At 48.7% G+C, this 17,530-nt stretch overlaps 3 protein-coding genes across 4 annotated transcripts; 1 reads left to right on the plus strand and 2 right to left on the minus strand.

Annotated features, from left to right (window-relative positions):
* Positions 1 to 216: 216 nt before the first annotated feature.
* FOXG_01488 (enhancer-polycomb-like protein 1) lies at positions 217 to 3,566 on the minus strand. 2 transcript variants are annotated; one of them, XM_018378335.1, is made up of 3 exons: positions 2,834 to 3,566; positions 1,901 to 2,671; positions 217 to 1,833 (listed from the first exon to the last, which is right to left on the minus strand). In XM_018378335.1, exons 1-3 carry the CDS (start codon positions 2,978 to 2,980, stop codon positions 982 to 984), a joined length of 1,770 nt encoding a protein of 589 aa, XP_018234241.1. In that variant the 5' UTR covers positions 2,981 to 3,566; the 3' UTR covers positions 217 to 981. The 2 variants fall into 2 exon arrangements, with proteins under 2 accessions (XP_018234241.1, XP_018234242.1); XM_018378336.1 differs by having other exon boundaries at positions 1,901 to 3,566.
* A 245-nt stretch (positions 3,567 to 3,811) lies between these two features.
* FOXG_01489 (calcineurin subunit B) lies at positions 3,812 to 5,411 on the plus strand. Its single transcript, XM_018378337.1, has 5 exons — positions 3,812 to 4,056; positions 4,162 to 4,214; positions 4,322 to 4,395; positions 4,450 to 4,784; positions 4,892 to 5,411. The coding sequence occupies exons 1-5, from the start codon at positions 4,005 to 4,007 to the stop codon at positions 4,900 to 4,902; spliced, it is 525 nt and encodes a 174-aa protein (XP_018234243.1). The 5' UTR covers positions 3,812 to 4,004; the 3' UTR covers positions 4,903 to 5,411.
* A 5,667-nt stretch (positions 5,412 to 11,078) lies between these two features.
* Positions 11,079 to 14,110, minus strand: FOXG_01490 (uncharacterized protein). Its single transcript, XM_018378338.1, has 3 exons — positions 12,399 to 14,110; positions 12,066 to 12,323; positions 11,079 to 12,006 (listed from the first exon to the last, which is right to left on the minus strand). The coding sequence occupies exons 1-3, from the start codon at positions 13,177 to 13,179 to the stop codon at positions 11,942 to 11,944; spliced, it is 1,104 nt and encodes a 367-aa protein (XP_018234244.1). The 5' UTR covers positions 13,180 to 14,110; the 3' UTR covers positions 11,079 to 11,941.
* Between the last annotated feature and the right edge of the window lie 3,420 nt (positions 14,111 to 17,530).

Here is a 17,530-nt window from a genome sequence, read left to right on the forward strand (position 1 = left end):
TCAGTAATGCAATAACAAGAATATTAGATCCCAACAACTTCACACTTATCGTGATATGAGCTACTTTAGACCATCATGCAAGTTTTTTTTCTGCATCTTTTCTCTTTAGCACCAGCCACGTTGTCTCCACAAAATGCTTCTACTGTGGCTAAAAGATGTGTAAATCCACAACACCCGGTTCGCCGGCCACTTTTCCTTCACCCGCAGCCCGCCCTCCACTCTAAAGCCTCCTCTATCACTCGCATTTCGCACTCGACAGCTTTTCCCACTGTCTCATACCATTAAATCACTATCCCGGGGGGCATACGCTTCTCCCCATGCCACTGGCAGGTATACTGCTCTTTGTTTCGAGTTTCTTTCTCGCTTATACTTTACGTGGCCCCTGCTAATATGACATCCGTATCAGCCTGGTCCTCTCGTCTAAGCTTGGTCACCTTTTACAGCACGGCACCATGATCATGCAACATCTCCTCTTCTACGACACAGTCAACACGACTGTACGCTCTCTTTATTTCTTCTGAAAGGCTTGCCATTACGATTCTATCGTCAAGTCTGCACTCGCTGGTGACGGCATATCAGATCCCGATACTACAGAGCTTCCCCTCAGCCTCCAACAAGACAGCGCATGATCACCTTACAACGCAACGACGATCTCTCCGGTTACAGCCAAGACATACGATTCACGACAGCTGGGAAGAGGCAGCATCATCTTTTTGGTCTAAAAGTTGACCGTTGTTCTTTTTTTCATTTTATCTCGACCTGGGCCGCAGAATGTTCTTTCACTTCAAAACCCGAATAACCACCACCCGCTCCGAAACTCCTTGCAATGCCCTGGTCAACGACTAAATAATACACGATGCCCCCTCTGTCTGCCGAGGGCTCATCGACTTTGCCCAGCAGTCCGCCGTCCTTTCTGTCAATATTTCTGGGGTATAAAACAAACATCCGCCATATTCATACAATTCACTACCCGCGGTACGCTTACGGTACCGTCTGGGCTGCTTGAGCTTGTGCTTGTGCAACCGCCGCCGCTTTAGCTTGCGCTTTCATCGCCAGATGTGCTTGTGCTGCCGCTTGAGCATGGGCTTGAGCATGCGCATGCGCCGCCGCTTGTGCTGCTGCTGGCGATGGTAGTACTCTGTTACCTGCTTGTGCTTGGGCTGCTACCACAGCATCTGGTGGTACTGCTGGGCGTCCTCTAAACATGTATGGATTCAACGGAATCGTTGCCCGGAACTTCAATGCTCGGGTATCAAAGGGATCAACCTCATACACAGGCGGCTCATCGTCATCTGAATCCGAGTCGTACCTCCACCGATCCGACATCTCACCATGTTCCGGCGGTGGCGTCACCATACCTCTTCGATCAATCCACAATCGGTTCAGTCGACCAATGCGCCGACGGAACGAAGGTTGGCTACCCTTGGAAGGCTCATTTGATCCAGCAGAAAACTGGAAGACAGGTGCCTCACGTTTGTCCACTTGCGTGGCATCAGGTATGTGTGTGTCCACTTCCATTTCTGACGACGTGGAAGCCGGGGGTGTCATCAAGTACTGCGTCTTAGCTTGTCGGAACTTGACTTCTGTGCCCTGTTCCTTGACTGGCGAGAGCGGCTCCCCAGTTAGGTCAATATGGTTATGGTTCCACTTCCGGTGGTTCTGGACCTTCATTTCTATGTCAAGTCGAAGTTCATTCTCCTTCTCTGCCAGCTTGTCTGACAACAAGACAAGATCGGCATCAAGCGTTCTTCCATCAGACCGTACAGGTTGCCGCAAGTGGGCACCGGTGGGCTGTCGGATAACTGGGGGCTCTGCAGGCTTGCGTTTCTGAGGCTACAAAGAGAGTTAGCATCCAAGGAGCGGAACAGTCTCTCGCATTGCGAGCATTGGTTTGGCGTACCTTTTGATTGACGAGATCCTCGTCCTCGCCTTTGATGCCCAGACGAAGTTTGGTTTCCTTGAGTCTTGCCCTTTCTTCAAACAGAGCACGGTCCATCGACATGAGCTCTCGCTTCAACATTTCACGTTCATATGCGACAAGTACCAATTGCCGGCCATCCTCAAGTTCTCGTCGCAACTTCTTGAGTGTTTCTGCGATTTTGTTGTCACGAGCTCTGGTCTTTCGAGTCTGGCGCGGCTCGCGTCGTCTGAAACAGACGAAGGGATCCGTGTCATCAGTCTCCTGATGAGTCTCAAACTTGAGAGTGGGATGCAATGGCTTATTGCCAGCCTCCTGTCGCCTTGACTTCCAGTATTCGTATACTGGCTTAGCATGTTGAAGGATAGCCGGCGACCCAAGTTCGTGAAGTGCAGGTACCATCATGTCATAGGCGGCAACGGTATTATCGACTGCTGCGAATGGTGTCTGCTCCGCCGCCGTGTCTTCAAACACCTCCATGATGCGTTCAAAGTCATCCTCAGAAAGTGCACCGGCAGCGGGTGGTTTACTATTATACTGTTTGAGAAACTCATCGTCCTCCGTGGTCATGTCATAGAGACATGATATACACTCCTCAACTGTTTGTGAAAAACGGATGTAAGAGGAGGGTTTGTGAAAAGGGACAGGATAGAGCTCATCATAGTTGATGTCGCTCTCCTGGGGAGGCGGAACAGGAATTTCTTGGTCATTGCTGGTTCCTGCCTCCTTGAGAATGGTTTGAAGATGGTATTCCTATTGAGAATGTTAGTATGAGGTCGAGGCAAGGAAATGGACTGCTTGTTGTTGGATGATAGTACCATCCAATCACAGCAAAACAGGGATGGGGTGATGAAATATATCACGTGAACAAACACGTGATATCATGATATGTGGCAGAACAAAGAGATAACTCACGTTTTCCTCGGCCTGCTCGACACCGGTCGCGATTTGATTATCGGTCGTTAAAGCTTCATACTCGCTCGGATCGATCTGGTCTTCGCGAAGAACTGGAAGCGTCGTCTTGACGTTCAACTTCTTGACGCGGACTTTGCGTGATGACATGATGCCAGGGGGTTGGAGGGAGGTGGGAGAGAGAGGCGGTCAGGCGGCGGAAAAACCGCGAAAAAAAGCGATCAAGTCATAAAACGAGTACTTTTGAGTTGATTTTGGACAAAGAATTAATGAAAAAGGTGCTGTTGTAGTCTTTTTCGATGGCAGCGTAGTCGGGCTCGATGGGGTGACGTTGGGGTTTGTTTTGGCGCGTAAAGATTTTTCTCTGCTGCTGCCCGGAGTTTTTGGCAAGGGAGAGTCAATGAATGGCTAGAGAGGGAACGGTAGAGTTTGATGACGGTGTGCTGATGGGAGGGGTCGAGGTCACTTCGCAGTTGTCTTTGCGGGCGAGGTACCTATGACGCTTGGACCACTGCCTCCTTTTTTTTGGGGCCGCACTTTCCTTCCGTTTAGTACGGAAGCTCATGGTTTGTTTTGCTGGGAACGTGCATTTTAGTGGTAAGTGCCCCGTAATAGCGCTTGCTTTTAGTGAGGTAAGCACTGAAAAGGTAGGAACGTTTGGTTGCTGGCTCGACAACCACGTATCAGACGGTCTTTGACAAAACGGTGAGTTGTGTAAGCTTTCGTGTTGAAGTTCATATAGATATTTCTTGAATTTTATCATTTTTATGCCTTTTGGTATCCTTTAATATGAGAATTCCTCTTAGCGAAACTGTATTCTTTGGTTGTACCTTCAATCAATCCAAGTTTTAGTTGCTGACCGTGACACAAATATCAACATGGAGGTGCACCGTAAGGATAACGGAAGTCATTCCAGAGGTCCTGCTTCTTGAGGTGTCGCCCCGCAAAGTAATTACCCCTCTGCGCACTTGCCCCTTTGCGCAGAAGATCGGTCTAGAATTACCTAAACTTAGCGATAGTGACAGTGAGACCTCACTTCAGCCTTATCACCAACATTTGGACAACAGCACAATACAGCTTATTTATAACCCACCGACGCTCCCTCGCCACAACCTAACCCAACCCAAAACAAACTTCCACACTCCAATCCACGACATTACTCTACGTTGCCAAAATGGGCAACACCACCAGCGCAGTCCTGGACAACCTCGTCCAAGGATCCAACTGTGAGCCTTGCCCTGGCCCCTTGGAAGCCCTGACCCCTCAACGCGAACGCACGGTTGGGGGAGGGGTGATGGAGTGAAACATATACTGAGATGTACGGTTTCTAGTCGACAGAGAGGAAGTTGATCGTCTGCGAAAGCGATTCATGAAGCTGGACAAGGTGCGCAAGCTCTCCGACTTTTTGGTCCTTTGTCATGTCGGATGATGCGCATGGCTGGGACTTTCACAAGCGCAATGGACATGAAGAGCTGACTTGGGACTTCTTAGGATAACTCCGGCACGATCGAACGCGATGAATTCCTCAGCCTTCCCCAGATCTCGTCCAACCCCCTGGCAACACGGTCCGTCCAAGCTTCTTCATACCTCTCGCCAATTAGCTAACTCAGCTATAACAGAATGATCGCCATTTTCGACGAAGATGGTGGCGGTGACGTCGATTTCCAAGAATTCGTTACAGGTCTTTCGGCTTTCAGCAGCAAGGGAAACAAGGAACAGAAGCTTCAGTTCGCCTTCAAGGTCTACGACATTGACCGTGATGGTTACATCAGTAACGGAGAGCTATTCATTGTCCTCAAGATGATGGTCGGCAGCAACCTTAAGGATCAGCAGCTGCAGCAGATTGTGGACAAGACTATCATGGAGGCCGATCTCGACAAGGACGGCAAGATTAGCTTTGAGGAGTTCACCAAGATGGTTGAGTCGACTGACATCAGCATGAGCATGACTGTTGGTAAGTTGTTTGAGGCTATAGTTACGTCTGCTTCGGCGACGAGTTATGCCGTCATGATTGGCAACTGGGACTTGGGTGGTTTATCAGACGCTGACATGATATTACAGACCAGTTCTAAGCGATCGCCCACAAAAGGGTGCATACAGGGTAGGAGAGTAAAGGGTTCATCATTGCCATGGACTTACACGGTCCATAGCCCTACGAGGGCTGCCGGTGGAAATGGATGAGGGAGATGGGGTTGGAACACCTAGCGAATCTACACATCATTACGATCATGAATTCACGCATTCTGTTTTGTTGACCGACAGACTAGTGTTACCCTCTGCTCAGCTTATGACAAGCTAATAACTCAGTATATTCGAATGCTCGCTTGGGTATGATATCTCATCAGCGTAAGTGGGTTTCACAGCTCTCTGAAACTCCCCATGCCTACGACTTGCATGGCGACCGTCTTGACTTTGTCCGCTCTCGAGACGAAGACAAAAGCTTCGGTTCATAGGGGGCTACTATCAGTGTGAACTTCAAGCCTAAAGGCATGAATGATTCGCTTCTTCATCTTCAGCTCATTCATTAGACCATTATTGAATTCGGCAGTTTATCCACCCTAATGAATTATAGCTCCACGGGTTTCTTGATTACTTACCAAGGGTAATAGAGTGCTGCTAATATTAAATTCATACAAAAGGCCATCGATAGAGACTCATATTTTCCTAGTTTATAACCAGGATTCGGATCGTTCGGGCATGTTGCTCATCGAGACCTCTCTCAGCACCGTGCAGAATTACATCAACGCCATATCACTTTATCACGTTCAACTTGGTAGGAATAACGGTCTTTGGAAGGGCGACCGTGAGATCTTTTTCTGAAATTGTTTGAATCTAATATGTCAGCATCCCAGGAGAGTGCGCGATCAAGTCTTGTGTGGGAAGTCATATCATTCCCACAAATCCATTTTACCCTGCGTCAATGAATGAGACTCAATTTACTCATGATCTCTAAAAGGGCCGTTCCTATATTATTCTAAAGTTGGAATATATGCCAGAGCTGGAAAAGACTATTGTCTATTGCCTCTCAAAGCGACCATGCAACGCCCATCCAGGCGGGAGTCGGAATATGCCCTCGCTCAGGGCGCATTCGCACAAGATAATTACATCAGCAAACTCTAACGCTTTACGACACTCTGAATACGATTAAGATAAACGTGCCGCGACGGCTATGACGGATATAAAGGCGTGCCGAACGCGTGGCTGAGGCCCCTTTTTCGGTATGCTCGGACGACTTCAACATCGTCCAACCATATATATACTTTACAGGGGCCGCCCGTCTTGGGTGAAACTCAAAACATGCGCCTCGTAGCCTTGACGAGGCTGATGTTCGTTTTCGCAGAACATGGCAGGGCTTGCAGAGGCCATGAGGAAACAAGGCTATGCGACGCTCATGGGGAGAAAGTTCAGAAGTAGGTTATACTTGCCAAATTCAAGTCGTGATGTTCCTCTGTTTGGATATCCCCGGTGGTGAGACAGGGTGCATCATGTCCACCATGTCCATATCCAACGACACACCCTCTTGAGTGACATCGAGTTACTCATGTTTTAGCCCCGAGTCATAGCGGACGTTGCCGGTCGATCCCCGGCGTCGGGTCGGGGCTGCATCATGAACCGCAGCAGCGCCCCCACGTCTCGGACCTCGATGTGATGGAATTCAATATGAATGCCGATAATTGTCGGGTTTCGCGTTTCACTTGCTGATATGTCTGGCCTCAAAAGTGTCAAGAATGCTATAGATGGCTTGTTATACCAACCCTTTCCAAGAAAAGGATTCCATGTCTCACAACGCCCCAGAAATCTCGGGAGCTATCAGGATACCGGGACCGGGGTGACCGGAGAATCGGTATTGTAGCACGGCTGGTGAAGATCCGGGGCATGAGGATCCATGTCTGGAGGCTTGCTTGCATCCTTGACAAGCTCATCACACCTCAAGATACGGGCGCACAAACAAGCCCTCGGCAGCTGACTCGATGTTGCACGAAACCTTAGCTGCATGTCTCGAACAGCATGCAACCTTTCAATGCGAGTTGTTCAGGTATTGGGCTGTCATAATGATGAGGCTAACGAAACGAAATTGTTTCGCTGGGAATTAGTCTCGGTTGTCGATCAGGATGTAACCCTATCTCTAGAGGAACATGGATATATCTTGAATATTCAAAGTGGGTTAGGTCGTTTTGTTGGACTAGACAATTGTTTAGTTTGGTTTCGTTTTGTTCCCTCGTCAAATCTCCCTTTGTTATCTCCAGGAAGCAGAGGGGTGTAAGTTGAGGTTGGTATAAAATGACCTGTCATATTCGGATTTTAGTGTCGTCGAAATTCCGGCTGGCTGGGACGGCGAACAGACGTCCCTGTTTGTGTTAGGGGGCGTTAGAAATCCGATAGACGAATCGCGGGAGACAAATGCCGGGATTTGATTCGTGATCTGTCGCCAAATGCAGACGGTGTGTAAGTATTGAGCCGATCAGATCTGATACCGCTGGTTAGCGACAATAGTCGCGCCACCACACTAGATGACATTATTGGCGTGATCGACGAGGGAGGCATCTTAGACATGTCTTTTGGCACTTTCACGTCTCCATTCTTGAAGAATGGCGCACGTCAGGATTGTATTGTGTATGCATAGCTCAGCCATGGTCTCAGCTCTCGAGACAAACCCCAAAGCTGAGGAATCACTCTGTTGAACAGTCTGTCAAATTCGCCTATTGGTTACCAGCATCCGCTCAGCTGGAACACCAAACACAACTAACCCCCACAAATTGCGGCACAGGCACGCCAACAATACGGCGCAGTCAATGAGTTACATGGATAGTGTTTATGGTGTTTTCTTTTGTTCATCAATTGTCCAGCTGACTTCGGTAGCCAAGAAAAGAAAGATGCTCGAGGGAGACCAGAGGGTGAGCTAATGCCCAACGATTCAGCGGTCAGGCGAAGTACTGTGGAGTTGAGCTTGATAAAGAGTGTCGGTTGCTTTCATCCGCTGCCTGCAGCGGAACAGACGGAACAGAAAGACCACGACGGCTGGAAGACACGGCGAGACTTGGAAGCGTCGCGATTCAAAAGGGGTCAATTAGGTTAGGCCCAGTCAAGTCTAGCTACTTGGGAATGGATGCATCGAGAGGTCAGATGATGCAAATGATGGAGGCGAGTTGATGCCCGATGCATGATACTTGATGCTTGATATGCTGAACTGGGGCGGTCTCAGAGATGGATGGATGACACATCAAACAGCCCAATTCTTGCAGCTAAGAAGTAATGGTACAGCGTGTAAAGTCAACGTCAAAAAGGGCAGAGTTTCAATTAGGCGTCGGTGTCATTAGGCTCTAACGTGAGGGCATTCATGCATCTCTCGAGATGTTTCCCTGTTGTTGCGATATGTTTCCCCATTAGAAGCAGTTGCCGTGTCAGAGCGTCAGCTGCGATTCGACAAAAATGTTTCAGCCTCATTTGGATTGCGTTGCATCGCATCAGCGAGGGGCAACGTGATCGACGTTGGGGCGTTCACAGCCGTTGGACCTCAAGGCTCAAGCCCCAAATCCTTCCATGATTGTGGCGAGTAAGTACGTGATCGAGTGATTGGGCTGATATTGGGTAGGGCGACATGAACAGAGCGATAATCTTGCGCCTTTTTGATGCTATGTTAGGCATCGGCCAAGTCGAGATACTGGAAGGGGAATTTGTTGGTGATGGTTCACGAGCAAGTCAGGCGGGGTGCAGCAATTGGCTGGAGAATTCGGATGAAGCAGAAATGCAGCTAAATCGTGACTATGACAAAAAGAAACGAATCATGTTTGTCAATGCGGATGCGCCTCCACGCTTTTGGTCTACTAGAGTCGATTGCGTTACTGTAGAGTAAAGCTGATCCGTAAAAGAAGAAGAAAAGTTGGATGTAAAGAAGAAAAGAGAAGCGAGGGTATCCCCGCTCTTAAGAGCGCAAGTATAGGTAGGAGGGGTCCATCCAGCTCAGTTCAGTCCGCCTCGTTCTTTCCTCACTAAACCCGGCTGAGTTTGGGCAACTCGATAAGGTCCAAAGGAAGAGAGAGAATTGGGTGTAAGTGAAAGTCCGTTCGCGACTATTATCCAGTCTAACAAGTCACTAGGTTTCGAGGACACGTCAGTAGAATATGGATTATCATCTGATCCTGCCTATCTTTGACTGGTCACGTCGCTATTATTAGTGTTGCCAGATAAAGAGTTTACTGGAGATAGACTGGGCTCAACTCAATCAACTAGTAGATTTCGAAACAAAAGGTTTATTTGGTTGGTAAAACACAACTGCCGAGGACTGTGTTGCAGCTGACCAGTCATCTGTCATTGTAACTGCAACCAACTGCATCACGTATGTATGTACCTGTGTGTAAGCCCCCCTAAGAACCACCTTAGTCGAAATACCGTTGTTACCAATCGTCCATCTCTCGCATGCTTAAATCGAAACCCCTTGTGGCATTCGTGGCTCTGTCCTGACAAGGATATGCTTGATATCTTTGTTAGCAGAGCGGAACAGAGACTCCTCAGTAACATTCAGAGAGGAGATGCTGTGCCGTGTTACTCCCTCCACTGATTGATGATCACCAAAACAGAGCAGAATCTAGATCTCCGGGAATCTCCCGAATGTAACTGAGCAATAATGTCATCCCTTCCCAAGCCTAATGATGATGGTGATATGTTATTTGCTTTTTATGTCACTTTCTTTTTTGGCTTCATGTCTTCTCAGCCACGGTGGATTACATGCTCCATGCCAACTTATGGATGTCCTGTCAAGCAGAACCTGGTACATAGCCCCCACTTGACTCGCGTAATGTTCCACAACTCCCACACCCCCAAGCCACACACTGTCCATTGGCTCACAGCGACCGGGTAGGGCAGACGCCTCTTGTTTTGAAGTGCTTGTACCTGCATAAGAAGCCACTTTTGCGGGAAGACAACCGACTCTACTTTGTACCAGGTACGTATCGTTTCGCCATGACACTGTTGCACCTATGCACATGAAAATGTAAATGCGAATGCGCCTCTCTCTTGCAGCGAAGCTCGGCTCGGCTCAGCTTCACAAAGCGCCCAACTTTGACAGGCCAGAGAATTTCTTTTGCCAGCAGAGAAAACTGGACTTGGCTGGTTGACAATGTTTCTTCTTTTGTTTCAGAGACTGAAGAGGAAAGTCATCATGCTTGAGTGCATGCGTGTGTGTGAGAGATGCATTAGGCTGCGCCTCTCCTGTGTAACCAACCAACCTCGTCCTTCACAAATGCGGCCTATAATTAACAAAGGCGCACGGGACATGTCGGTGAACTCAACAAAGTCACCGAGTTATCTGTCGGTGAGTTGATGTGTTGTTGGCGGTTCTGCACTCATTAGCCATGAAGAAAGAAGCTCAACATGAAAATAAACTAGGGCGAGTTTAAGGCAGCCATGTTCAACTTCAATTGTATACCAACAAATACCACGATCCCTCTGATACCCACACAGGATCACAACGGAGCTTAAGTCTGGCTAAATATTGGCTTCAAACGAGTGTTGAAGACCATCATGAGGGAACATAGACAGAAAACATCCACAGTCGGAGACATGCCCAAGAAAACCACATTCAGTAAAGCTGCTCTTCGATATTCAAGATAAATCTGTCGATAACCCACTTAGAACAAAAGCTCAGGTACCAAAAAGCACTCGCCTAACCATCAAAACCTCAGCCATCATCTTTTTTTCCCCTTATACTGCACATGTTGTCACTGAAGACTAACCAGCCTATAATATTCGCAGGGATCAAACTCAGCCCGCTTTCTCTCGCAAGCAATACCCTTCAGGAATAACCCCGATGGCAACTCCCGTTTCTTTAACTACGGATATTACAGTAGAGTAGGTAACTAATTAACCCCTGGCCTGATATTGATCCCCCCCTGCTTTGTCGCTTGTCCTGTCTTGTCAGGTCTTGTCCTTCAAATTCTTAGGGCGGCCCCTCTCACTTACATGGGTCTCTTGTCACTTTTCTAAACGAGGCGCCATCACATCCATTCCCATATCCATCCATCGATCTGCTTGTCAATCCTCTCCTTGGTTAGTTAATAACATTGCGGGGGCCAAGCTCCTAGAGTCTACGTACCTCACCGACCTATGCTACGGATGTTAATCCATTCCATTGGAGCCAATTGTAAGCTGGTAACATTGGGCATAAATCACCACACCGTAAAGTTCTCCCTGCTATGGCTATGGCCATGCCAATTCATTCACTGTCACAATTTTTAATGCCTAATAAAAGCACTCCTCAGTAACAGTACAATTCTATCAGCTTCTATTCAAAAATGCGTCTCATCCTGGTATTCCCATTCATCTAACATAGCTGGCAAGCCCGCGAGGTTCTTCCAGTTCCACTCTTTTTGCCCGCCCTCCTAAATGCTGTAAACCCATGACCGCAGCCTTTCTCTAACTCAAAGCAAGGCTCGGTAATAATAGTACAGCGCTGCCAAGTCTATCTTGGAAGCCTGATGAGAAAAGAAGAAGAGAAAGAGAAAATATGAAACCCAGCCCAACCCAACCCAACCCAACCCTGACCTTTGCTCCAACCACAGCAAGGCAACTTGATGCAAGTCTGAACGCCTTTCCCCGAAATCATTATCCACGCGCCCTTCGGTGTCAAACCCTTATCCATTTGCCTCTGCAATGACCAGCAATGTATCCCATACCCGTATAATACATAGAGTATTGACCATACCCTCTTTTCCATTGAACCCCGCGATGCAATCATGATTGTAGTAATCCTATGCCTTCGTACACTGCCAGCAAATGGTGGGAGAAAGTCTGGCAAAAACAACATAAAAAGAAACTCGTGAACAGCCCGTTGGGCTTACCATACATGACATCAACCCAAGTCGTAAAGTGCGAGTGGCGAGGGGGTAAGCATAATACGCAACAAAACGATCCATACATCGACGTGTGAAAATAAAACAGTTGCAAAGCGCAACGAAAACAGCAGATCCCTTATTGCAGCTGGCGCTCAATACAGTGGCGCAATGCGGGCATTGGGCCGCGATGCCTGAATTTTGAACGCAAATATCGGTGTCAAAAATGAGCCGTGTGTGTGAGACATGTGTTTGAGTCCTTGTGCAGTGTTGACTGTGTGCGTTATCGGTTGCCGCTGTCACTGCCTTCTTCTGAAGCATCGTATAAATCCAGACAGTCTTCGAGAACTGCACGCACATGTTAGCGAATCCGGTCAGACTCTCTGGGTGGGACTGCATGTGCTCACCAGCAGTTATTTGATCTTCCCATACTCCATATTGATAGTCCACCAGGCCATGGCGCTCAATACCGTCACATAGCCTTATTAGTTCGTTTCCCATCTTTTTAATCATAGCTTTTGGAACCAGACTTTGCGTTCTTGAAAGTTGTTGGGATGAAGTCATTATCTCAATTTGGCGCTGGCCTAATCCGAGCCAAGCGTGGTTGAAGTCGTTCCACAGTTGAATACGATCAGCATGGAGGTTGGTATCGTCAAGATTAAGGCCTGGGAACGCAACAGTGGTTAGCTCCGGCTTTCTTCTGTTCCCCTCCACGATTCCATAGACAGTGTAATACATACCTAGATCTGCGACCTGAGACAACAGCCAGCTAGTGACGCTAAGCAATGTCTCAGATGCACTCTCAAGAGATCCATTCACTATCTCCTGAAATATGCTCCCTAGCTGCCTCTGGTAACTGACCCATTTCTCCTCGAGGGCGCCTTCTGCATAGTCGTGGTCGTCTGTCATTGAAACATCGGCGGTGTTTGTTGCCTGCGGCATTGCGCTCACAGTGGACATGCTGTTGCTCGCATAATTCATGGCATTGCTTTGCTGATAAACATTCGCGGATCCGCTTGAGCCCTGCGCCGGTTGCTGTAGACTCGGGCCAGCTGAGGCTCCAGTCTCAGACCCAAAGTAGCTCGAGGCGACGTCTGGTGGCATCATTTGCATAGCTGCAGGTTGCCGCGAGCTGAATTGCTGCGCATCGTAAACTGTGTTTTGCGTGCTCGGTTGGCCAACGTTATACATCATCGTAGCTGCGGTACTGTAGCCGCCAAAGCCTTGCGCTTGGCGAGAGTCGTGGCCGTACTCAGAGCCATAAGCTATAGCTGTGCCAGGCATATTTGCCGTCGAGAACGATGCACTAGATTCTGAATAGTAGCTACTGTAGTTACCCGGAGCTCCCATGCCTCGCCCTGACGATGAAGGGCCAGCAAGGGATGCAGGGCGATATCTGTCGTTGGAAATTCCAGCGAGCGAACGGCGCTGTTGTGACGGATCGTTAAGTGAGTATCTCTGATTGGGGTTCGAATGGACCGGCGGTTCATTCTGCCTCCTCATACGGTTCGAGTCGTCCATGCCCCGAAGACCTTCGATACCACACGACCCTGCTGTCGGTCCCAGCTGATGGGTGGTCGGCAACGCTGGTGACTGTAAGGCAGCCAGTTTCAATGTCCCGGAATAGTTACACAATAAACGGTGCTGTATCAACGGGGAGGAAAGGGTATCCTTTTAAAACAAAATGATGTGGTTGCAAATATGTGACGGAACTGTGTTGTTGATAGTGCTGGAGGGGTCACCGCGGGGTTGCTGAAGAGGTGAAGTCCACAGTGGGAGTAGTCGCGATGATCGATAGTCGGGGGGTGTGGTGAGGCAGGGAATGGATGGCTAGCTGGGGAAGATAGTAGTCGAGTTGAGAGATCAAACGGCTCTGCAAGCAGGGTGCCGCTGGCCTATTATTCGCAAACAAAACACAGCGGTTTACTGATCAGGCAAGAGAGCTGATGGCTCAGCCGGGGATCTGGGTAGCAACGTAGTTTATCAAGTCGACTCCCAATCGTAAGCTAGAGCCTAGCGCGTTCATGCCCGGTAGAGGCTGGACGTCGAAAAGATGACGAAGAACAAGGCGTTAGTTAGGTCTAAGTAGCTTTGTCTGGGGCTTTGGGGCCCAGGGCTGATTTGCGGATGAGTTGTCAAACGGTTGTCTCGCCGTCAACTAGGAGGATCCTGGCCAAGACCCCATGTAAGAGACCTTGAGCATGACAAGCTCGAGCCCACTGCGATCTGCTGGGGCCACTACAATGCACCAGGGTCTCTATGAGGGACCAAGTAGATGCTCTAGGAAAAAAGCTTTCACTAAGCCGGTACGGGCGTACGATTCCGCCGAGTCGGTGTGGTGACAGTCTTTTGGTCACGTTGAGGAGGATATGACTGAGAGAAGTTAACAAAAACGAGGATGTATGATCGAAGGGTCAACAGTGGGGCACGGGAATAGACGTGAGTCGCGGAGATGACGAAATTCATCAATAGCAAACAGAGGATAGCCAAGGGATCTATATAGAATACTCGCAGAGAAAGCATTGCACTCGCTGGAGGGCACTATGATATGCTTAGGGTCCACCATTGGAGGCAGGGGCAATGTGACTGATGAGACTCGCTGTGGACTCAGAAGGGGTTTCGATGAGAAGGGAGGGGGGTGTACAGTAGACCAGATGTGAGGGACAAGCAGGACAAGTGAGGCGTATCGTTTTAGACTACTAGCTAAAGACGCTGTGTGAATGGCGTCAGGGCAGCCGACATACATGTTAAGCCCATGGAGAAATCCAAGATTGAGGCAAGATGAATGCACGCGTGTGTAACCCGAGCATTGGATTGAATGGGCAAGGAGCATTGTATGCTTCAGCATCATCCGCAGAAGGGGAGCTGATCCAAAGAAGATATGAGGCAAGGTGGGAAACGGAAGTGAGTGGCCCAAACCACTAAGAGAAATCGAAGTCCAGGAAGAAACGCCAGCAATTGCGGCTACAATGGTACGTAGCCTGGAAGCAAGAGATCCATTCAACAAAGAGGGCTCATGAGAACGGGTTTGGAAATTGAGGAAGGATCGGCGTCGTCCTTCTCCATCCACCACGTAACCAGCCTAGGCCACCACCCCTGGCCCAGTACCTTGGGTAAGAGGCGCCAGGAAGATTGGAGGAATGGTACATATCGAAGTGGCTTGCCTGGGCGTGAATTGAGCGGACGGAGGGTGTAGCGTCTCGGATCCTGGGGCGCCATGGGTGCTTTGCGCAAGTACCGGACCGCTTTTTGAGCCGTGGCCCTAGTAAACATCCGGTAGTCATTGCAATTGCTCATGCTGGGCGCTGAACAGCGGCTTCTCCTGCTTTCCATCCACTGGTGACTAAATGTTGGAATCCTGTTCTGCTTTTTTTCGTCGTCAGAAGCTGGGTATCAATGCATTAGATGAGAAAAGCGGTGGTCCTAAGACTGTTGTGGCTGCTATTTCCATCCCATCGCTATCAGGCACTTTGCGTTGACCTTCAAGTCTCTAGAGTCAGGTAGCCGCCAAAACAGTTTCACGCCTTGCGTTTTAGGGCTGTGGCTCTTAAAGCTCCAGTGCAAGTGGTGAAAAGCAACCAGTGCTCAATTGATATTTTTTGGCTCATTCTTTGGTTAAAGGGTTAAGTGGGCTAATGCCAGGAAAAACTTGACCCGAGACCCGCCAACCACAACTTGAACACACATGGTGATATTTTCGTAAATTGCAAGACGCTCAAGCTCTCTTGTTTGAAGTACTTGTCACTGTTAGTTCTGGAAACACCATGTCTCAGTCCATGTATTTCGTAAAATATCATGGCTTGGGAACATGAGGGACAGAGTCACCGTACGGGGAACAGAGACAATTGTCGAGGTGTGTGGGTAATTCCTAAGCTCTGCATCATGGTTAAGTGGCTCTGAAAGATTTAAGCAGATCTGATCGTGTGAAAAATGACCACTATAGCCAAACAAGGCCAAGCGGTTCCTATCAAAGATTGAAGGCTGCCTCCCCAGTGCAAGACAAATGCCAGCTAAAGTTCGTGCATCGATTACTGTCTTGGAAGATGCCTATGATCGCACGGTTTGCAGGGGATAGTTCGCAAAAGTAACCAGAAAAAGACAAAAAGTGTTCTCATATCGATCTTAGGCCTGAGCATTATTAGCTGTCTGTTGGGGTTTTCCTCCCGCCTTTGCCTGCCCTATACAAATTAACGTCGGTCGGTAGGTCGACTTGACTCTTACGTGTCTATAGCAACCAAGGGCTAGGGATTTGAGGGTGACAAGAAAAGCAACGACAGGCTATTGCAAGGGCTGAAAGTCGTAGGAAAAGAAAAGAAAAGCAACACAGAGCCAAATCGAGCAATGGCGCTGGTCCACAATCCACATCTGGAGGTGGTTCCAAGTGAGGAAGCCGGAAAGAAACGCTGGCCAATCGACAGAGGAGGGCGATACCAACTAAAATCCTTGTTGGAGTTGAGATGCTCGTGCTTTGAACACAACGCGCTTGTTGCTTAAATTGGAGGTAGCTTGACCCTCGCGCCAACCGTCCGGAGATGGCGATATTGTTATGGAACGTGCCAGCAATGCTTGAGCTCAGCTTGCTCGGATTCAATTTAATGCTTCAGGCCAACCAGCATAAATGCGCGCCCCTTGTGGGCATGCCATGTTGCTAATAGGGGTTGGCGAATTATCCGGATTTTCGGAAGACACTCATGGCGCCGGGAAAACACTCAGTTTTGAGCATACTTTGAAGGTTCAATGATGCGGACTTAGATCGGGTTTTAGAATGGCATATGTCATGAGGAGTTGTTCGGACCTTGATCCTGGTTGGCTTGCGTGAGGAAGATACCAGTCTGACGATGTCGATTCACTGAGCAAAAGTCAGGGCGTTTCCGTGGTTGGTCAATGGCTCGAGGAAAGCGGAAATTTTCTCATAAGGACTGGGGTAGGCGTTGGTCAGGGCACCTGCCAGTGAGCGATGCTTGGGATACAGTGGGTAAGGCAGGTGGACTTGAGTGGGTAAATGCCAACATTTTGGAAATGAGACAAAAATAGGCTTCGTCAGCACGATCTAAGGGTCCAGATATTAGACTCTCACATTGATCATCTGTGTCACGAACAAGACTGCAATGAGGCTGGTAATCACATACCATCTTAGTGGTTGAGTTTGCTTCGTTGAAGTGGCAATTCCAGCTAACGAGTTTGAGGGGAAAGTCCATGTGATCTTCACATTTGGCTGGAAGTTGGCAATAGAAGGTCAGCCTCAGATTCGTTGCCTTGATTCCTGCAACCTCTGTACAACTATGGGGAGGATCCTTCCTGATTGGTATCGGGTAACTTAGAACGGTTTGGATTGCCTTAACCAGCCACACTTTAAAGACAACCTCGATTTTACCTGTTTCCATAATCTCTTGCCTTTAGTACTAAGCCTTTCAACATCAACAGCGTCATTAATTTTATAGGTAGACGAGGGCACTTGAACACGAATATCATGTAACTGCTTGATTGTTTCATCACACACGCATTACCCGTGAGTTTACAAGAGAACCATTGTTGTCCCTTCTTCACCTTCAATGGCTCTACTGTCGTTAGCTACCCTGCATCAACATCTTCAACGGCCGTAGGTGCTTTGATAATACTGTCAACCAAGGGTCATCACCGAGATCTCCCACCATCCGGCCGACCCCACATCAAGTACCGGTACCTGAATGACCAGGATATCTGCTGAAGCGCACTAGTTGACGCGCATATCGGATCATGTTTCACGCGTCTAGAACTGCAAAGGCAACGCGCATCAGCCATGCATGAGAATATATCTTTAGTTTGGCTGGGCAGCTGGGGTTCGAGGGGCGACGATAGTGATGCTGAACTCAAAGCCCAATCATGATACTGC

This window comes from Fusarium oxysporum, chromosome 5 (assembly GCF_000149955.1).
Source record: "Fusarium oxysporum f. sp. lycopersici 4287 chromosome 5, whole genome shotgun sequence".
Taxonomy (NCBI): domain Eukaryota; kingdom Fungi; phylum Ascomycota; class Sordariomycetes; order Hypocreales; family Nectriaceae; genus Fusarium; species Fusarium oxysporum.